Source organism: Choloepus didactylus, chromosome 3, assembly GCF_015220235.1.
Source record: "Choloepus didactylus isolate mChoDid1 chromosome 3, mChoDid1.pri, whole genome shotgun sequence".
Classification (NCBI taxonomy): domain Eukaryota; kingdom Metazoa; phylum Chordata; class Mammalia; order Pilosa; family Megalonychidae; genus Choloepus; species Choloepus didactylus.
In genome coordinates, this window is record NC_051309.1 from 49,210,384 (window position 1) to 49,231,039 (window position 20,656).

Genomic DNA, 20,656 nt, shown 5'->3' on the forward strand with positions numbered 1-20,656 from the left:
TTAACCAACACAATGCATATTGTGTTTAGCTGGAGACAATCACATTTACCCCTGTTTTTCAAAAGACATTATATAAATAGCTCTCCTTTCACTCACAAAAATGCTCCAATTTGCATGAAAAATTTTATGGTTACCGTAGCCATTGAAAATAGGTGTCTTCCAAAGGACATTAAAAAATTGATACCCTCTCAAGATTAGAAACAGAGGTTGCTATATTTTCTACTGTGGTGCTCTAATCAATTCTAGTGTAATAATCACTTGCTATTCTTTTAGAATGTGACAATTACTATGGAGTCATAAACAGTGAATGAATTGCATTATTCTGTTTTCCAAAAAGGACTCATTTAATTAAAGCTATTATCTTTTCTCTCCAGCATCACACATTTGGTGTTTTGTGAGAAGTGTAACTAACGTCGCTTAGTCATTGCCCTCAGATGCTAGGGCACTATCATATGTCACCAAGTTATCCTGGCTTTGTTGCTGAATGAAACCTGTAACTGGTTGTAAGCTTAGATAATATAATTTGGGGGAGGGTGTAAATAAATTCTTCACACTACTAGGCATTTTTGAAGTTGTACATAAAGGAACAAATGCACATATGGAATTGGGCCTCTAAAACATTTGACTGTGGTTGACATCAGTTTTTCCTTCCCCTCTTTCAAGAGTAGCAATTTATTTAGCAATAGATGTGGTTCTTCGGAAAGTGACACTACCACTTGTATTTTTTCCATTAGAAAACAGTTACTGGATAAGGTTGCACATGTGTTCTAAGACTCATGGAAAAGAGAGCATCTCAAAACAGTATTTCTCTCTCCTGCTTTATTGTTTGGAAACTATATATCTTGAAATGTTTGCAGTTATTCCGCTAAAATGAGGAAAGCTGCTCTCAATGTGAATCAGAATTGCAGAATAGAGTAGAGCTGACAGAATCAGAGTGGTTCTCTAACTTAGAGTGATTTGGAGCCCTGATCACTCTTTTTTTCAGTATTTTTACATGCAATTTTATTGAGTTATATTCACACACCATAATCCATCCAAAGTATACAATCAATGGATCAAATTATCATCATATAGTTGTGTATTCATCACCACAATCAATTTTAGAACATTTTAATGACTCAGAAATAAAAAGAACACCCAAGACATCCCATACCCTTTATTCCCTCATTATTTACATATTTTTTGTCTTCATTTTATTACTCATTTGTCCATACACTGGTAAAAATAGCATCCATCACAAGGTTTTCACAATAACATTGTCACACAATAAAAGCTACATACAATCATCATCAAGAATCAAGGCTACTGGATTACAGTTCAACATATGCAGGTATTTCCTTCCAGCTATTCTTATACACTAGAAAGTAAAAAGGAATATCTATGTAATACATAAGAATAACCTCAAGAGTGACCTCTCAATTCTATTTGAAATCTCTTAGGCACTGAAACTTTATTTTGTTTCATTTTTTTTCTCCATTTTGGTCAAGGAGGCATTCTTAGTCCCATGATGCCAGGGCCAGGCTCATCACTGGGAATCCTGTCCCACATGGGGGGAGAGAAGTGAGTTTATTTGCAGAGTTGGCTGAGAGAAAGGGGCCACATTTAAGCAACAAAAGAGGTTCACTGGGGGTGACACTTAGGCATAATTATAAGCAGGCTTAGCTTCTCTTTTTCAGGGGTACATTTCATAAGGGCAAGCTCCAAGACTGAGGGTTTGGCTTATTAAATTGGGAGTTCCTTATGCTTGAGAGAATATCAGGAATTCCTCAGGTGGGGAATTTTAATATTTCCACATTTTTCCCCAGTCCCTCAAGGGGAGTTTACAAATTCTTTTTCATTTTCTGCCCAAAATAATCTGGGATGCATAAGTGTATTACATTAACCTGTACAAAATAACAAGATCTCATTCAGTATTCTAGGTTCCATGAAATTATGTTGTTTAAATAAACAGACCATACAGGTTAAATTAGATAGTGTCCTACAGAGAATATAAATTTTGTACTAAATATACATCTCTTAAATTACAGTTAAGACTCAGGAATAGATGTGTCAGCTCTAAGAGTTTACAATCTAGGAAACAATCTCTGCCCAAATTCTAAGCCCTGATAACCTATGCTCTTGAATTCAATTCACAGAATTTGCTCATTACAGTTAGTTTATAACAATGAGGCCTTATAGTATTTGTCCTTTCATTTCTGGCTTATTTCAGTCCACACAATGTACTCAAGGTTCATTTACCTGGTTGCATGTCTCACAACTTCACTGTTTCTTGCAGCTGCTTAATATTCTGTGTATATATACACCACAGTTCATACTTCAATTCACCAATTGATGTATCCTTAGGCCACCTCCATCCATTGCAAATTGTGAGTACTGCCACCATAAACACTGATGTGCTAATGCCTATTCCTGTCCCTGCTTTAAGTTCTTCCAAGTATACATCAAATTATGGGGTTGCAGGATCAAATGACCACCTTAAACTTAGCCTCCAGTGTAACCACCACTTTGTCCTCCAAAGGGTCTGCACCATTCTACTTTCCTACCGATAGTTCTGCATCTTCCCCAGCACTTGTGCCTTCCTGTTTATTTTTAAATAGTTTTATTCACACACCATAAAATCCATTCCAAGTGAACAATCAATAGCTCCCAGCATAATCACACAGTTATGCATTCACCAGACAATCTATATGAGAACATGTCCACTCTTACACAAAGAAAGAAGATGGAAAAATAAAAGAATAATGAATAAAAAATAAAAAGGGAAAACAACAACCATAACAATAATCCCATACCCCTCCCTTATATCCCTTATAGCCCTTAGATTGACATTCAGCTTGGGTATATTGCCTTTGCTACAATTATGAAAGAATATTACAATGCTACTGTTAACAGTGGATGCTAGTTTGCATTGATTGCATTTTTCCCATGTATCATTTTCAACACCTTGAAGTGTTGACATTAACTTGCTCTCCTAATGTAAAAATTTTCTTACATTTCAACATTTAATCACCATCATTGTCCACTCTAGGTTTTTCTAAAGTTATGCAGTCCCAGTTTTTATCCTCTACCTTTCTTTTTGGTGTTACTCATGCCCCTAAGCTTCCTCTTTCAACCATACTCACACTGAGCTTTGTTCATTATACTCACAATAGTTGCTACCAACCTGATCACTTGTTCATATTTTGTGAATCAATACATTCCTATAACTGTAAAGAAAATTTTAGTAGATTTGCTTTCACTTACTTGCAAGTGTGAGTGTCCTAAAAGAGACAGTGGAAATTCCAGTGAATGTCATTGGCATTTTGGATGGTTGTAACTGAGGTTTTGGGCAGTATTTATGCACTAGGAAGAGACATCCCCCAATGTCTTAGATGAAGAGTTATGACTAATTTTCTAATATAACTGTTATAATTCACCATTATTACCTTGATCAATCTCTCATAATAGTTTTTAATTCATGTTCTTATATACAGAAGGATTCAAAATTTTGAAATTTTCCTAAAAAATGTTCCTCTTTTGTCAAATATGAGCCTCTTGATTTCCTGTGCACCCATGTGTGTGAATGTATGTGTTCATGTTGGAGTGTGTGCATTTAGATTTTTTTTTTTTCTTATCTAAAGCTATACATCTCTACTGGCTTTCTTTATATTAGTATTTGTTTGGTTTGTCTTCCTTTTACCTTACTGTATTTCTTAGAAAAAAAAAAAGACAGGCAGATTTGTAATCAACTTTTTTGAAGTGAATTATACATAAAATAAAATGCACCCATTATAAGTGCAAAATTCAGTGCTTTTTGACAAATGATAAGTCCTTGTCTCCAGTTCAGAGTCAAGACATAGGACATTTCCATCCCACCAACCCAAGTACACTCTGACTTTTCTCATCACTGACTGTAGGGAATCATCTTTTTTCTGTCACTAAAGATTTTTTTGCTTGTTCTAAAATTTAATATAATGGAAAGACACAATGTTGAATTACATACCACAGGGGTAAAAACAAACATTTTAAATCTTATTCCATTCCTGTTTGTGTGGACCCATTGTAAATAAGACCTTTATCACATGTTATTTTAGCTAAGGTGTAGCCCAATTGAATGATGTTGCATCTTAATCCTAATACTGGAGGATTAATGAAAAGATAGCCAAGTGGAGGAGCAGAAATCTCCTACTGGAAGACAAAGGAATGGGCATTGCATTGTGATAGGAAACCCAAGGAACCTCCAAAATTGCCATCCCTCCAGAATGCTACTGACCTGGGGAGGAAGCAAGCCCTCTAGCCTCTGGAATTATGAATCAATAAATTCAATGTTAGGCCAACTCATTGTAAGGCATTTCTTAACAGCCTTAAAAGACTTCATGCAATCTTCTTGTCTATATTCTTTGCTAAATCTAAAATTTTTAGATTCATCTATATTGTTGCATGAATCAATAGATTATTATTTTTTATGGCTCAATAGTATTTCTTTGTATGTATATGTTTTAAATTGTTTTCATCTGCTGGTGACCAGTGGGGTTGTTTCCAGTTTAGAGCTATATGAAAAAAGTTGCTATAAACATATATGAATTCATTTTTCTGTAGACATGTATTTTCATTTCTCATATAAATACCTAGGAGATGAATTACTAGTATATATTGTAAATTTATGTTTAGCTTTAAAGGAAATGCCAAAGTATCTAACAAAACAGCTGTACTACTTTACATTCCCATCACCAAAATATGAGAATATCAGTTGTTACATTTCTTCTCCAACATTTAGAGGTGTCTATTTTCTTTAGAGAAGTTGAAGGTTTACACAAAAATCATGCAGAAAATGCATAGTTTTTATATATCTTCTATTATTAATGCTCTGCATTAGAGTGGTAGTTTTTTATAATTGATAAGATAATATTATAATTGTACTAATTACATTTTTTGTCATTCTATGGAAGAACATTCTGTGTTCATGGACTGGAAGATTAAATATCATTAAGATGCCAATTCTACCCCCAAATTACTTAATGATTCATTGCAATCTCAATCAAATTTCAACAGCCTATATTGCAGAAATGGAAAAGCCAATTATCAAATTTATTTGGAAAGGTAATGGTTCCTCAATAGCCAAAAACACCTTGAAATAGAAGAATGAGTTGGGGGATTCACACTTCCTGACTTTAAAATACATTATGTAGCTAGAGCGGTCAGAACCGCATAGTACTGGCACAGGGATAGATTTATTGACCAATGGAGTCTATTTGAGAGTTCAGAAATAGACCCTCACAATTATGGCCAATTGAGTATTCATTGATATACAAGAGCCACATGTTTGCCTACAATGCGGCACTGATACTTATAACCCCATTAGAAACTCGCATTACCCCTGTCCATTCCCATGCATCTAAGTTCATCCTCATTAACAGGTTGGTACATATTAGGTAATTATTTTCCCTTCTCTGTCTTCTGTCTATCTGTAGGCCTCCTATATTCTACATTATAAGACACTGATTTTACAGACTCATTGAGATCACTATTAGTGATGATATACAATATCTATTGTGTCTAAGTTATTTCCATCAGCATTTTGTCTTCAAGGTTCATAAATGTTATCACATGTTTCAGGACCTCATTCCTTCTTACCACTGCATAGTATTCCATCGTATGTATATACCGCTTTTTTTCTATCCACTCAGCTGTTGAAGACCACTTAGATTGTTTCCATCTTTTGGCAATTTTGAATAATGCCACTATGAGCATCAGTGTGAAAATATCTATTCATGACACTAATTTCAGATTTTCTGGGTATATACTGAGTAGTCAAATTGCCAGGTAATAGCCCTATTTGTCAAAGAGACTGTTCTGTCACAGTTCAGTGGATTTGAGGGTCTTACCAAAAATCAGTTGACCATAGAATTGGGGGTCTATTTCTGAACACTTGATTCCATTCCATTGAGCATTATGTCTGTCTTTGCACCAGTATCATGCTATCTTGAGCATTGTAGCTTTATAATAGCTTTAAAGTCAGGAGGTGTAAGTCTACCTTCTTCATTCTTCTTTTTTAGAATTCTTTTTTTTTTTTTTTTGCCAATTCAAGGCCCCTTTCCCTTCTAAATACATTCGATAGCTATCTTTTCCAAGTCTGCAAAATAAGTGATTGAAATTTTGATTGGAATTGCACTGAATTTGCAGATCAGTTTGGGTAGAATTGACATCTTAATGATGTTTAGCCTTCCTATCCATAAACATGGAATATCTTTCCACCAATTTGGGTCCTTTTTGATTTATTTTAGTAAGGTTATCTAATTTTCTGTTTAAATGTGTTTTTCATCCTTGGTTAGGTTTTTCCCTAAGTAGTTAATGTTCTTAGTTCCTATTGTGAATGAAATTTTTTTCTTGATTGCCTCTTCATTAGGTCAGTAGTAGTGTATAGGAAAATTACTGACTTTTGTGCATTATTCTTGTATCCCTCCACTTTGCTGAATTTATTTAATATCTCAAGTAGCTTTGTCATCAATTTCTCAGGATTTTCCAGCTACAAGATCGTATCATCTTCAAATAATGACAGTTTTACTTCTTCCTTTCCAATCTGTATGACTTTTATTTCTATGTCTTGCCAAATTGCTGTAGATAGAACTTCTAGCACAATATTGAATAATAGTGGTGATATTGGGCACCCTTATTTTGTTCCCAATCTTAGGGGGAAGGCTTTCAGTCTCCCACCATTGGTTACTATGCTGCTGTGGGTTTTTCATATATGCCCTTTATGATATTGATGAAGTTTCCTTCAATTCCTACCTTTTGAAATATTTTTCTCAAAAACAAGGATGAATTTTGTCAAATACTTTTTCAGCATCTATCAAGATGATTATTGATTTTTTCCTTTTGATTTTTTAATATGCTGCATTACATTGATTTTCTTATGCTGGACCACACTTGTATGCCTAGAATGGACCTGAGTTTGTCATCATCTATAATTCTTTGAATCTTCCTTTAGATTCAATTTGCAAGGTTTCCTTTCTTTTTTTTTGAGAATTTCTGCATCTATATTTATTAGGAGGATTAGCCTGTAGTTTTCTGTTCTTGTAGTATCCTTATCTGATTGTGTTAATAGTTTGATGTTAGCATCATAAAAAGAGTTAGGTAGTGTTCCTTTTTCTTCAGTTTTTTGAAAGAGTGAGCAGGAATGTTGTCAGCTCTTTTTTGGAAAGTTTGGTAAAATTCCCCTGTGAAGCCATCTCACTCTAGGCTTTTATTTGTAGGAAGATTTTTGATGACTGATTGGATCACTTTACTTGTGATTGGTTTGTTAAGGTCTTCTTTTTCTCCACAGGTTACCCTAGGTTGTTCATGTGTTTCCAAGAAATTGTCTATCTCCTCTAAGTTGTCTAGTTTGTTGTTACATATTGTTCATATTATCCTCTTGTGCTTTTTTAACTTTCTTCAGGATCCATAGTAATGTGTCCTCTCTCATTTCTGATTTTGTTTATTTGAGTCTTCTCTCTTTTTGTCTTTGTCAGACTAGCTAGGGGCTTGTCAATCTTGTTGCTCTTCTCAAAGAACCAATTTTTGGTTTTATTTATTCTCACTATTGATTTTTTTATTCTCCAGATTATTTATTTCTGTTTTAATCTTTATTATTTATTTTCTCCTATTTGTTTTAGGGTTAGTTAGCTTTTCATTCGCTAGCTTCTTCAGTTGTTTGGTTAGGTCTTTGGTTTAACATTTTCTTCCCTTTTAATGTTTGCATTTAGAACTAAAAATTTCCCTGTCAGCCCTACCTCCACTGCATCCCATAGGTTTTGATATATTGTGTTCTCATTTTTATTCATCCCTAGATATTTACTGATTTCTCTTGCAATTTCTTCTTTGACCCACTGATTGCTTAGGAGTGTGCTATTTAACCTCAATTTATTTGTGAAAATTCTGGTTCTTTGGTGGTTATTGATTTCCAGCTGCATTCCATTATGGTCAAAGAATGTTCTTTGAATAATTTCAATCTTTTTAAATTTATTGAGGCTTGTTTTGAGCCTCAACATATTATATATTTGTAGAATCAATTTTTCTGTGTGCAGTCAACACTGGTCCACTGTTTCCTGGGTTCCCTCATGGGTGCTCCCAGGCATAGGACTGAGAAGGATTACCTCTCCATCTAATTGCTGAGATGGGTGTGCCTGAGTGGAGAGCTGCTCCCTCCCCTGCTCCATGGCCAGCTGGCAACTGCCACCCTCTAGTGTTGGTACAATTGAATAAGCACACCCTGTCCTTTCAGGTGTAATTTCTCCAATTTTTCATACAAGTCCCCACTATATATTGCAGAGGTCCTTCACTGGCTGCTTGTACCCCTGAACTTCTATCCCACAGGTTTTCTGCCTTTTTTCTAGTTTTTCAGGGAGGAGAAACTTGCTTCTCCATCATCCAATTGATTTTTTTTATAAGACTGTCAAAGTCCACTCAATTGGGGAAAGAATAACCTCTTCAACAAATGGTGCTGGGAGAATTGGATACCCATATGCAAATGAAAGAGGACCCTATCTCACACCATATAGAAAAATTAACTCATAATTCATCAACTAACTAAATATAAGAATCAAGAATATAAAACTCCTAGAAGGAAATATAGGGAAGCATCTTCAGGATCTTATATTAGGCAATGATTTCTTAGAGTTTACACCAAAAGCACAAGCAATGAAAAAAAGTAGATAACTGGGACCTCCTCAAATCTAAAAATTTTTGTGCCTCAAAGAACTTTGTCATGAAAGTGAAAAGACAGCCTACTCAATGGGAGAAAATATTTGTAATATGCAGAATATATAAAGAAATCCTACAACTCAACAATAAAAAGACAACCTGCCCTGGTTAGAGTCTATTATGACGCCCACAAAAACCATGTTCTTTAATGCGATCTGTGGGGTCCAGAGTTATTATAGGTGGGATCTTTTTATTAGCTTGTTTCTATGGAGATGTGACCCATGCATTTAATTTGACTATTTCCATGGAGGTGTGACCCCATCCAGGTGGGTCTTGGTTAGTTTACTGGAACCCTTAAGAGAAACAGAGGCTGACATAGACCTATAAGCTTGGAGATGCAGACCAAAATAGATGCTGAAGCCCAGAGTTTGTCCTGGAGAAGCTAAGAGAGGACTCCCAGATGCTTAGAGAGAAACACCCTGGGAGAATAAGCTAGGATGCACAGGAGCTGAGAGACAGAAGCTAAGAGAGACAGAGAAGCCCAGAGACATTTTGGAGAAAGCCATTTTGAAACCAGAACCCAGGAGCTTAGGACCAGCAGATGTCAGCCACATGCCTTCCCAGTTGACAGGGGTGTTCCAGACACCATCAGCATTTCTTCAGTGAAGGTATCCTCTTGTTGATGCCTTAGTTTGGACACTTTCATGGCTTTAGAACTATAAATCTGTAACCTAATAAATCCCCTTTATAAAAGCCAATCCCTTCCAGTATTTTACATAATGGCAACTTTAGTAGACCAGGACACAAGCCAATTAAAATGGACAAAATAGTTGAATAGACATTTCTCCAAAGGGGATATACAAATGACTAAAAATCACTTGAAAAGATGCTGAACATCACTAGTTACTAGGGAAATGTAACTAAAATGACAATGAGAAGTCATTTTACACCCACTATAGTGGCTACTATTAAAAAAGCAGAACATTAAATGTGTTGAAGAGGATATGAAGAAACGGGATAATCATTCATTGCTGGTGGGGCTGTAAAATTGTGCAGCCACTGTGGAAGACAATTTGTCAGATCCTCAGAAATGTAAGTATAGAATTTGCATATGACCCAGCAATTCTGCTACTTCTTTTCAAATCACTCTGTTATTATTTTGTTTTTTACTAGGCTAGGACTTATATTGAATAGAAGTAATGGAATGAAATATCCTTGACTAGTTCCTCTCTTGCATAGAATATATTTTTATATTTAAACTAAGTATGACATTAGCTGTAGATTTTTCATACATGCCCTTTTCATGTTAAGAAAGTTTGTTTCTTTTCACAAGTTCCTAGGAATTTTACCATGAAAATTATTAAATTTTATCAGATTTATTTTTTAGTCTCATGTTACTGATATTTTTCAATGTTGTTTTCCTCATCTACTCTTTTAATATGGTGAACAGCATTGCTTTCATGCTGTCAGCATAACATGAAACTCACATTTTAAGACAAAACCCACTTGGTATTGATTCATTATCCTTTTCATATATTACAATTTGATTTTGTAATACAAATATTTTTCAATATTCATGAGAGCTATTAATCTGTGCTTTCATAGAGTAGTCTCTATTGCTATGTCTTCATGTTCACTTATATTTTCTTCTTCAGTGTCCAGTATGCTTTCTTTTCTTTTAGAATTATTTTATTAAATCATAAATGTACAACAGCTTCTTAACTCTAACAATTAAATTTTTTTAAAGGAAAACATTATGTCTTATTACACCATGATCCTGGCTAACAGTTTTTCAAAACTTTGAGAAAAATCTTAAAAAAGTTTTCACACATCACCTGCAAATTACAAATTTAACATTATCAAAGAAGGAATTCTTTCACACTTACAAAAACCACTAGAAAGAAACAACAATTAAAAAGCTAAGAAACTGTCTCAAAGGATTTTTTTTACAATCCTTCCTCCACAGTAAGGTAATGCTATTAAATAATCCAATCAATTCATAAAATGGCTCTCTGCCTCTGCTCTGGCGTCTTCTGCCATATCACTGCATATTTATGCATGACTGAGATAAGAGTTCCCTTAACATTGTTATTTCGATAACCTGAAGCTGTTCAGTTACCTCTGGGCTCTCATCCTCTCCTATTTATACAGTGAAGCCCATAGCAAATACAAAGAAGCTTAGTATCGGCTCCTCCCTCCATAACCCCCACTTCCTCTGCTGCCTCCTGGACCACAGTCTCCTCCACCATATGGTCCCCCCATGTTCCTGCTACCACCAAAGTTTCCACTCTTCATTGGACCATAGTTAGAAGGTTGCTGGTTATAATTTCCAAAATCATTGTAATTTCCACTTCCATAAATTCCTCCTCCATAGTTGTTATAACCACCTCCGTAGCCCCCACCCTGGTTGCCATATCCAGGTCCTCCACCACCATATCCTCCTCTTCCTCTTCCATAACCAGGACTACCTCCAAAATTGCCACCTCCAGGTCTTCCTCCAAACCCATTATAACCATCTCCAAATCCATGGCCACTTTCATATCCATCAGATCCTCCTCTAAATTTACTTCCCGGTCCTGGTCTAAAATTTCCATCACCACCACCACGTGAATCTCCAAATCCAAAGTTCCCTCCTCTTCCACTCCTAGAACTTTGGACTTCCTGCATTTCTTGTCGAGACAAAGCCTTTCTCACTTCAGCATTATGACCACTGATGCTATGGTGCTTCTGCAATACAATTTTATCAACAGGATCATGGTCATCAAAAGTAACAAAGCCAAAGCCTCTTTTCTTTCCAGACTGCCTATCAGTAATCATCTCAATAGCATCAATTTTTCCATATTCCTCAAAGTAATCTCTAAGGTGATGTTCCTCAGTATCTTCTTTAATTCCACCAACAAACAACTTCTTCACAGTTACGTGAGCCTCCGGTTTTCCAGATTCCTTTCTTGCTACAGTGCGTTTTGGCTCAACCACTCTCCCATCAATTGAATGAGGTCTTGCAGCCATTGCAGCATCAACCTCAGCCATTGAAGAAAAAGTTACAAAACCAAATCCTCTTGATCTTTTACTTGCAGGATCCCTCATCACCACACAGTCTGCAAGTTTTCCCCATTCCTCATAGTAGTTCCTCAAACTTTCTTCTGTGGTTTCAAAACTTAGGCCACCAATAAAAAATTTACGGAATTTTTCCTTTTCTCTCTTTTTCCTCTGCAAAGGAACAGCTTCTAAAGTTTTCTCCATCGCGGACTCAGTCGCTTCAGCCCCATTTCCCGCAGACGAGCGAGATGAGAGAGCTCTCCGCGGACTAACATGAACCGGACTCGTCCTGGCCGTCTGGTGAGCAGTAGCGCTGCTCAGGAAACAAGGCCGCTAGGAACAGCTCCACACCGGCCGCAGCGCTGCTGCTGCTTCCGCCGCCGCCGCCGCCGCCGCTTTTCTAGAACCTTCCCGCCGACTAACGCGTCTCCCCTTCCAAATTGCTTTTAAACCAAACAAATGATTTTTTAAAATTTTGGCATTATCATTCCATCTTTAGAAATTCCAATTCATTTTTTTATATATCTTTAATTTTTCTCAACATGTTCCTGTTTTTATGGAATCTTTGAATATATTATAATTGTTATTATAAAGTCTTTACCTTCTTGCCTGTCATCTCTGTGATTACTGAATTTGTTTCTGTTACATGAATTTTTCTTCATTATAGGTCTTATTTTCTTGCTTCTTCACGTCTCATGACTTTCATTGGATTCTGTGCATTCTGAATATTACATTGTTTAGTGTCTGAATTTTGTGGTCTTTAAAGAGTCATCAAGATTGTTGTAAGACAGATAAGATATATGGGGATCAGTTTGATTCTTTGGAGTTTGTTTTCAGTCTTTTTGATGGTAGCTCTAAAGTAGCCTTTTCCCTACTGTTAATTTAACCATAGGAATAAAACATCATCATCTGTAGTTGCTATTGATTGCTCAGGTATTCAATAAGGTGTCTCCAAAATGGTGGATTAGAATTTAAATATCACCATTCAAGGTCACTAGGGATTTTTCAGATTATTAATAACCAGTTGTTCTTACCCTCACCTCATGGAGTTGCATCCTACACACGCACAGCTGAGGATTCAGCAGCAGACTCAGTGAGACTTCATGAAGATTTCTGGAGCTTCCTCTTTGAAGAGCTCTTTCTTCTCTGTTACTCACCTCCACCAATTCAGCCACCATTCTCTCCATCTTGGGATCCCTCTGTTTTACATTTTCTATGAAGAGATTCCTTAAAGAATTCTAGAAGATTGTAGGCTCTCTGTCATATTTGCCTCCTCTCAAGGATAACAGTCCTGCACTGCCTGTTAGTAAATGTTTGAAAAGAGTTGTTTCATATATTTTGCTCCATTTTCTAACTATCATTGGTGAAGGGCAAGTCTAGTATCAATTATTTCATCATGTCAAGAAATGGAAATAGTGGGCATTTAATTCCAATCCTAGAATCCTTGAGCTTTATTATGACAGTTTTCTTGATTCAAATATTTTGTAATTTTCTGTTTAGTTTGGTGTTCCAACCTTACCGTAAATGGAATTTTCATTCATCTTCAGTTGTTAAAAAATCTTTTTCAAAAATATTTGCTTTACTTTCCATCAGGTGACACAAGGATGTCTTCTGCCTGAGATAAGTTTCATGCTAATATTTCAGTTTTGATATTTAATTTATAATGCATTTATGTCCATGGTTTTAATTTCTCAGAGGAATTTTTGCCTTCTAAACAGGCTGTGAGTCAAAAATATTCTAATCTCCCTTTATCTTTGAATGTACATCTATTTAAAAGAGGCTTAAAGTCCCTGTTACATTTCCTATCACTCTGGCTATTATACACAAAATTCTAACCTTTACATCACATTTCTGCATGCTTCCCCAGTGCTGTCACAAGGTCACTACCGTTATAGATCTGACACAATCTGTGTTATTGACTTTTGTGTATTTTAATTTTTGTGATAGAAAATCAGCTATGGAATTAATTTTGAATTTGTTTTTAGTATAGCTGTAATTTTTAATGTTTCTATCATGTGGGTTTTGTGTTAGCTTTTTGTTTTGCTGGTGATGGTTCTCCCTATTTATTTCAGCAAAGCTTATTGTCATCTCCTTCCCGATATTGGTACAACAGACAGGCTGTCAGACTTCTTCTCTGAAGCTTCATTAGAATAAATAAGGCTTCTAGAACTCTGCTGATTTAATTACCATGAAGCTACATAGACATATCTAATTTGAGAACAATTAAGAAACAGTTTCTGCCATGGTTCTTTTGTCCATAGTAAATAGTCCTTTTATCACTGGAATGAATTGAAATAAGACAAGAAAACTAAGCTTAGTGATTTGGGATGGCATTTTCTTCATATTTGAAAGAAGCTTTTCTGTTAATCAATACCAATAAAAAGATTGCATTAGCACTATAACTTTCTGGTATAAAGACCAATTGCTTAGTCATTTTCCAGATGTATAAATAGGGTATTTTGAAGACTGAGCATTCTAAACTCAGAAACAAACAAACACAAAATAGTGAGTGAAAGGATTCTGTAAAAATGACACACTGTTAGCATGCAAAATAGCCCAAAAAAGCATAAAATATTGAATATTAAACATTAAGTTTGAGTTTTGTCAATGGCATTTAGAAATTGGTGGTTTTTTCTTGAGATATGTTGCTAATTAATGACTCTTCCAGTGAAATTTACACTGAATTAATTTAAATAACTTTTAAAAATTGTTCTTATATTTCAAAAATATTTTTGATCAATCACAATTTGTTGCAAAATCATTTCATCAGGGAGATAATTGTAGGCCACCCTATTATCAACACAGTTTTCTCCCTGCTTTGGAAATAAGAACTGTCAATTTAGGAAAGCCTATGGATTTATGCCAGCAAACATTTAACACAACCCTACTGTTGATGTCAAAGTTCACATTACTGGGACCATTCAAATTACACTTCTGTATTTAAAAGTTTGATTTTTAAACAACTGCTCTGCAGATTTGATATAAAATAATCAAGGAGTAGATATTTCAGCATATTTTTAAATTCTAGTAAATGTTTTGGAAAGTTTGCAACTGAATGATAAGAATGAGTATTGAAGATTTTAAAATTAATATTATTGGCATAGCTTGTACAGTACAGCCAGGCTTAGACAGTGAGGGCCAGGCTGCATAAAATTAAAATAAAAGCCATCCAAGTTAACATTTTTTCTCCAATGAATATAATAATGGTATTATTTTGAACAAGAAAATAGTCAAGAGAAATGCCTTCACCAAGCCTTGAGATATTACAATAATATCTTAGTTATGAATGTGCTCTTATTTTACAATAATGCTCATCCTTATTGATTTTAAAGTCAATGCGTTTGTTGTAAAGCATTTGGAAAAGGTAAAAATTTTGAAAAAAGTTAAACATCCATAATCACATGATATAGAAATGACCCCTCTTATAAAAATTTGATTAGCATATGAATATGTATCATGTAAGTGCACATTAGTGCACACATTTATATGTGAGCACATGTATGTGTGTGTTAGTGCATTTCTACATTAACACATGTTGATATGTGTGTATGTAGATATATATTTATATACATATATGTAGGTATATTTTTCTCCAAGTCTAAATATTTATTTCTCAAAAAAATTTGTATTTAATCACTTCATGTGTGTGTTCATATATGTTGGTATATGTACCACTTAAACCTCCCTCTCTCAAAATGGAATGGGCAGATATAATTTAATAAGTAAATTGAATCAGCAACTTGTTAATAATTTATTCTAGGAACTCTTGTATTCTCTTTTACTCTGCTATGTGAGAAAAGTGGAAATTATTTAATTTAATATTTATATACCACTTAATCTGGGACAGGCATTGTAATAAGGGATTTATAAATATTCACTTAAATCCTAGTGATGGTAAATTCAGATAAATTCCTGTTGTATGGTAAAACAGACAAGAAAAAGTTAAGTGTTTTACCTGAGGTCACAGCAAGTAAATGTCAAAACCTGGACTTGAATGCAGGCAATCTGGCTCCAAGAGGCCATGTTCTCAACCATTGTTGATGGAGAAAAGCAGAAGAATTTCTGAAAATTAACATTGTGTTTGGCAATGTATTAGGATCTCTCATACATAAAATCTTATTTAATTCTCACAAATAACTTGGGAAATAGGAATTATATCTTCGTTTAAATTAGGGAAATTCTGGCTCACAGAGAAATCCAGGCAAAAATGAGTAGAACTGAGATTTGAACTCATATCTACTTCCAAATGCCTTACTGTTTTCAATTTTGCTACATACCAAAAAGAAGTATACCATGCAGAGATTTATTTATATTATGTAGACTTTTATAATAAATTATGTTATGGATAAATATGTAACATTTCATATATGAAGAAAAACCCACAAACTCTTATTCTTTTTAGCTTCAGTGTTTTAAGTGATTGATAAAATTTCAAACTTCCTTGTTCAGAGAAGTAGAGGTCAATGTGTTATAGAAAGAGAGTTGTTCCCTTTCTATGACCCTAAATTGTTTGGCTATATTAGATCAAGAGGCAGTAAAGCAGAATCAATAAAAAAGACAATTCTGAGTTGTTCAGAACTCTGGAGGAAGATATAGACTGGAGAAGGTCCTTACAAATGCCAAACTGAAGACAGGTAAATATCAGGTCTAGGAGCTGCAGCATGCCATGAACAGAGTGGATCTGGGTGGACCTGCTCCAGGGCACTTGCTGGACAGATTCTCAGGTGTTGGGGACAGGGAGAGAGTTCTGAGGGCAGCAGGAGGGGAGTGATCCATCACATATGGGGGAAGCTTGGTGTGACAGTGTGCAGTTCTCTTGGTGGAGATCATGGAGGTGAGAGGATAGTGATGTATATTTGAGATGCTGAGGGAGGAGGGCTGCCAACCAGGAGTTCTGTGTCTGGCTGGGCTGCCCTTCAAAAATGAGGGAGAGTTTAAAGTGTTGCAGACAGGCAGACATTGGGAGAGTTCATGAGCAGAAGACCTGCTCTATAGGAAATACTGGGGGAGCACTGAAGACAGCTGGGAGGGGACTGGAGGGAGGGGTTTGGAGAGGAATGTGGAGGTGAAGTTTAGCTGTAAGGATAATTAATAGGTTAAAGGGAGAGAAAAAAATAGGATATGACAGATAAAATCCAAGGAACAGGGTGGTTGAGGAAAGTACTGCCTTTACAGTGATAACATTGGGTGTTAATGGAATGAATTCCCCAATCAAAGGACATAGACTGGCAGAATGGATGGAAAAACAGGATCCATCTATATGCTGTCTACAAGAGACTCACTTGAGATGCAGGGGAAGAAATGTGTTCAAGGTTAAGGATTGTTACAGGCAGCAACCAGGAGGGAGTGGGGGGAGCTATACTAATATCAGACAAATTAGGTTTCAAATGTGGGACAATTGGAAGAGACAAGAAGGGATATAACAATCATGGATGTCTATGCAATGAGCCAGAGTGCCCCAGGTTGTGTAAGGCAAACACAACACTGGGGGGAGAGGTACACACATCTACAGTATGAGTTAGAGACTGCAGTACACCACTCTCATCAATGGATAGAACACCTAGACAGAGGATCAGTAAGGAAACAGAGATTTTGAATAATATCATTCATGAACTGGACTTGACAGACATTTACAGAACATTGTACCCCAAAATAGTAGGATATACATTTTTCTCAGGTGCTCATGGATTGTTCTCCAGGGTGGACCACATGTTGTGTCACAAAGGATCAAAATTTTACAGAGCACTTTCTAAGACCATGATGGAATGGAGTTGGCAGTTGGTAATGGGTGGAAGGCTGGAAAATTCAAAGATACGTGGAGGCTGGGCAACATACTGTTGGACTACCAGTGGGTCAAAGAAGAGATTGCAGGAGAGATCAGTGAATGTCTCAAGGCAAAACAGGATGGGAACACAACATATCAAAACTTGTGAGATGCAGTAGGGGTAGAACTGAGAGGGGAGTCTGTCGCCCTTAATGACTACATCAGAAAGGAAGAAGGAGCAAGGATCAAGGAATTGGCTACTCACCTGGGACAACAGAAGGAGCAGCAGACTGACCACAGAGCAAACAGAAAGAGGAAGATGGCAAGGATCACAGCAGAGATAGGTGAAGTTGAAAGCATGAAAACAATGTAGAGAGTCAATAGAACCAGAGGTTGGTTCCTTGAGAAAATCAATGAAATTGATTAACCCTTACCTAAGCTGACAAAGAAAAATAGAGAGAGGATGCAAATAAATAAAATCAGAAGTTAGGAGAGGGGTGTATTAGTTAGGGTTCTCTAGGGAAACAGAATCAACAAGAGATATCTAAATAAAAGATTTTATAAAAGTGTCTCATGCAACTGTGGGGATGCACTTGTCCAAAATCTGTAGGGCAGGCAGCTAACTGCAAACTTCAATGAAGGTGTTTGATGAATTCCTCAGGCAGTAAACTGGCAACTCTGATGAACTCCTCAGGAAATGCTTCACTGACTAGCTGAAGAAGAAGTAAAGGTTCTCTAATTCTCTCACTTAAAAGTCTTCAACTTACTGGATTAAATCCAGCTGATTGCATTCTCTCATTGTGGAAGACACACCCTTCATTGATGTAATGACTCGCAGATGCAGTCAATTGACTGATGATTTAATAAACCAGCTTTCTGGTTTATTAACCAGCCACAAATGTCTTTGCAGTAATGGTTAGGCCAGTGGTTGCTTGACTAGACACTTGGGTACCATCACCTGGGCAAGTTGATGCATGAATCTAACCATCACAATACACCCCTTGTCAACTTGGCAGTTATACACGTCACCTTAAATCATATTTTATCTCTAAGTAGAGAACAATGACAGACATATATTTCACCTAACAACACTCTGCTGTCCTGCATACAACCAGAAACAAACTAAATCTCTCCAGAATAGGGTGCAAGTCCTTGGGTAACTTTAACTCTTAAAATTGATTTCTTTTAATTTAAATACTGCAAAATGAACAATACACCTTATGTCATATGATAAGGGGATAAGATAGAGAAAAAAAGCTAAGATATTTGCTTTACAGACAAATACAAACATACTCATAACAAAACAAGGAGAAAATATTCATGCCATCATAGTCCTCATTTCTGTAACTGGTCATGTGGTTGTAGTTCATATTTATCACTACCTTCTTCCACTACCCATTCTATGTTCCCTCTACCCTCAGCAAGCACTTCAGCTAGCTGTGGTTCTTTGTCTGGTGGGTGACCCATACCTTCATTCCTAAAGTTTCTTGGCCATTGGTAGTCCTGCCTGGATTGAGTTGTTGCAATTTTCCATTGACTTTAATCACAGGGCATGGTAGTACTAAGAGATGCCCTAGGGGATCTCCTGTATTCCAGAAAAACTCTTTATCTCTACTGTGTAGTTGCAGTGCTATTTCCCCTTGATAGTCAGGATCAATCACCCCAGCCAGCACAGTAATCCCCTTCCTTGCCTGTTGATTCAGAGGCGTAAGAAGATGAAAGTGGCCAGGTGGCAGTCTTAATTTCCAGTTCCATGGAATTATTGTTGTGGTTCCTGGTGGAAGCATTCCTTCTTTGGTAACAAAGACCAGCAGAGTTTAAGCTTCCAGGGACAAGAAGCAAAAATTTTCCTCATGGATCACTAGGGGTGATAGTGAGTGGTGCCATTCCTGTTTCTATGCCTTGATTCCTGGACCTGTGAATCCTGGCTATGGGAGAAACAGCACCATAGAGTGGACACTGATTCAGAGCATATATATCCTCCTGGAGAACACTGCCTCAGCCCTTCAATGTATTGCCACATAGTTGTCACCATAATTGAGTCTTCAAAAGGTCTTTACATAATTCTATCAACCTAGCTGCCTCTGGATGATGGGGAGCATGGTAAGACCAGAGAATTCCATGAGCATGTGCCCGTTCCCTCACTTCATTTGCTGTGAAGTGGGTTCCTTGGTCAGAAGCAATGCTGTGTGGAATACCATGATGGTGGATAAGACATTCTGAAAGTATATGGATGGTGTATTTGGCAGAAGAATTGCATTCAGGAAGGCAAACCCATATCCAGAGTGTGTGTCTATTCCAGTAAGAACAAATAGCTGCTCCTTCCATGATGGAAGTGGTCCAATGTAATCAACCCACCACCAGGTAACAGGCTGATCACCTAGGAGAATGATGCCTTATCGGGGACTGAGTGTGGGTCTCTGCTGCTGGCAGATTGGTCAATCAGCAGTGGATAAGGCCAGATCAGCTTTGGTGAGTGGAAGTCCATGTTGTTGAGCCCATGCATAACCTCCATCCCTACTACCATGACCACTTTGTTCATGCACTCATTGGGCAATGAGAGAACTGGCTGGGGAAAGAGGCTGATTTCTATGCACCAAATGGGTCATTTTTTCCACTTGATTATTAAAATCTTCTTATGCTGAAGTCACCTTCTGGTGAACATTCACATGAAACACAAATATCTTCATGTTTTCTGCTCGCTCAGAAAGGTGTACCCACATACCTCTTCCCCATACTACTTTGTCATCAATTTTCCAATCATGTTCCTTCCAAGTCCCTGATCATCCAGCCAAACCATTAGCAACAGTCCATGAAACCATATACAAATACACCTCTGGCAAGTTCTCCTTCCAAGCAAAGTGAATAACCAGGTATACTGCTTGATGTTCTGCCCACTGGGAGGATTTACCCTCACCACTGTCCTTCAGGGACATCCCAGAAAGGGGCTGCAGTGCTGCAGCAGTCCACTTTGGGGTGGTGACTGCATATTGTGCAGAACCATCTGTAAACCAGGCCTGAGTCTTCTCTTCTTCAGTCAATTGATTGAAAGGAACTCCCCCAGTTGCCATAGCTGTGAGCTGGGAAAGAGAAGGTAAGGTGGGAGGAGAGGGGCCATAGGCATTTGGGCAACTTCCTTGTGACTTCAGGACCCACTTAAGCTCTACCTTACATATACCATTTCCATTTTAT

At 36.7% G+C, this 20,656-nt stretch overlaps 1 protein-coding gene across 2 annotated transcripts; it reads right to left on the minus strand.

Moving 5' to 3' along the window:
- Positions 1–10,839: 10,839 nt before the first annotated feature.
- On the minus strand, positions 10,840–19,952 carry LOC119528606 (heterogeneous nuclear ribonucleoproteins A2/B1-like). 2 transcript variants are annotated; one of them, XM_037828930.1, is made up of 2 exons: positions 19,933–19,952; positions 10,840–11,860 (listed from the first exon to the last, which is right to left on the minus strand). In XM_037828930.1, the coding sequence occupies exons 1-2, from the start codon at positions 19,950–19,952 to the stop codon at positions 10,840–10,842; spliced, it is 1,041 nt and encodes a 346-aa protein (XP_037684858.1). The 2 variants fall into 2 exon arrangements, with proteins under 2 accessions (XP_037684858.1, XP_037684857.1); XM_037828929.1 differs by lacking the exon at positions 19,933–19,952 and having other exon boundaries at positions 10,840–11,904.
- Between the last annotated feature and the right edge of the window lie 704 nt (positions 19,953–20,656).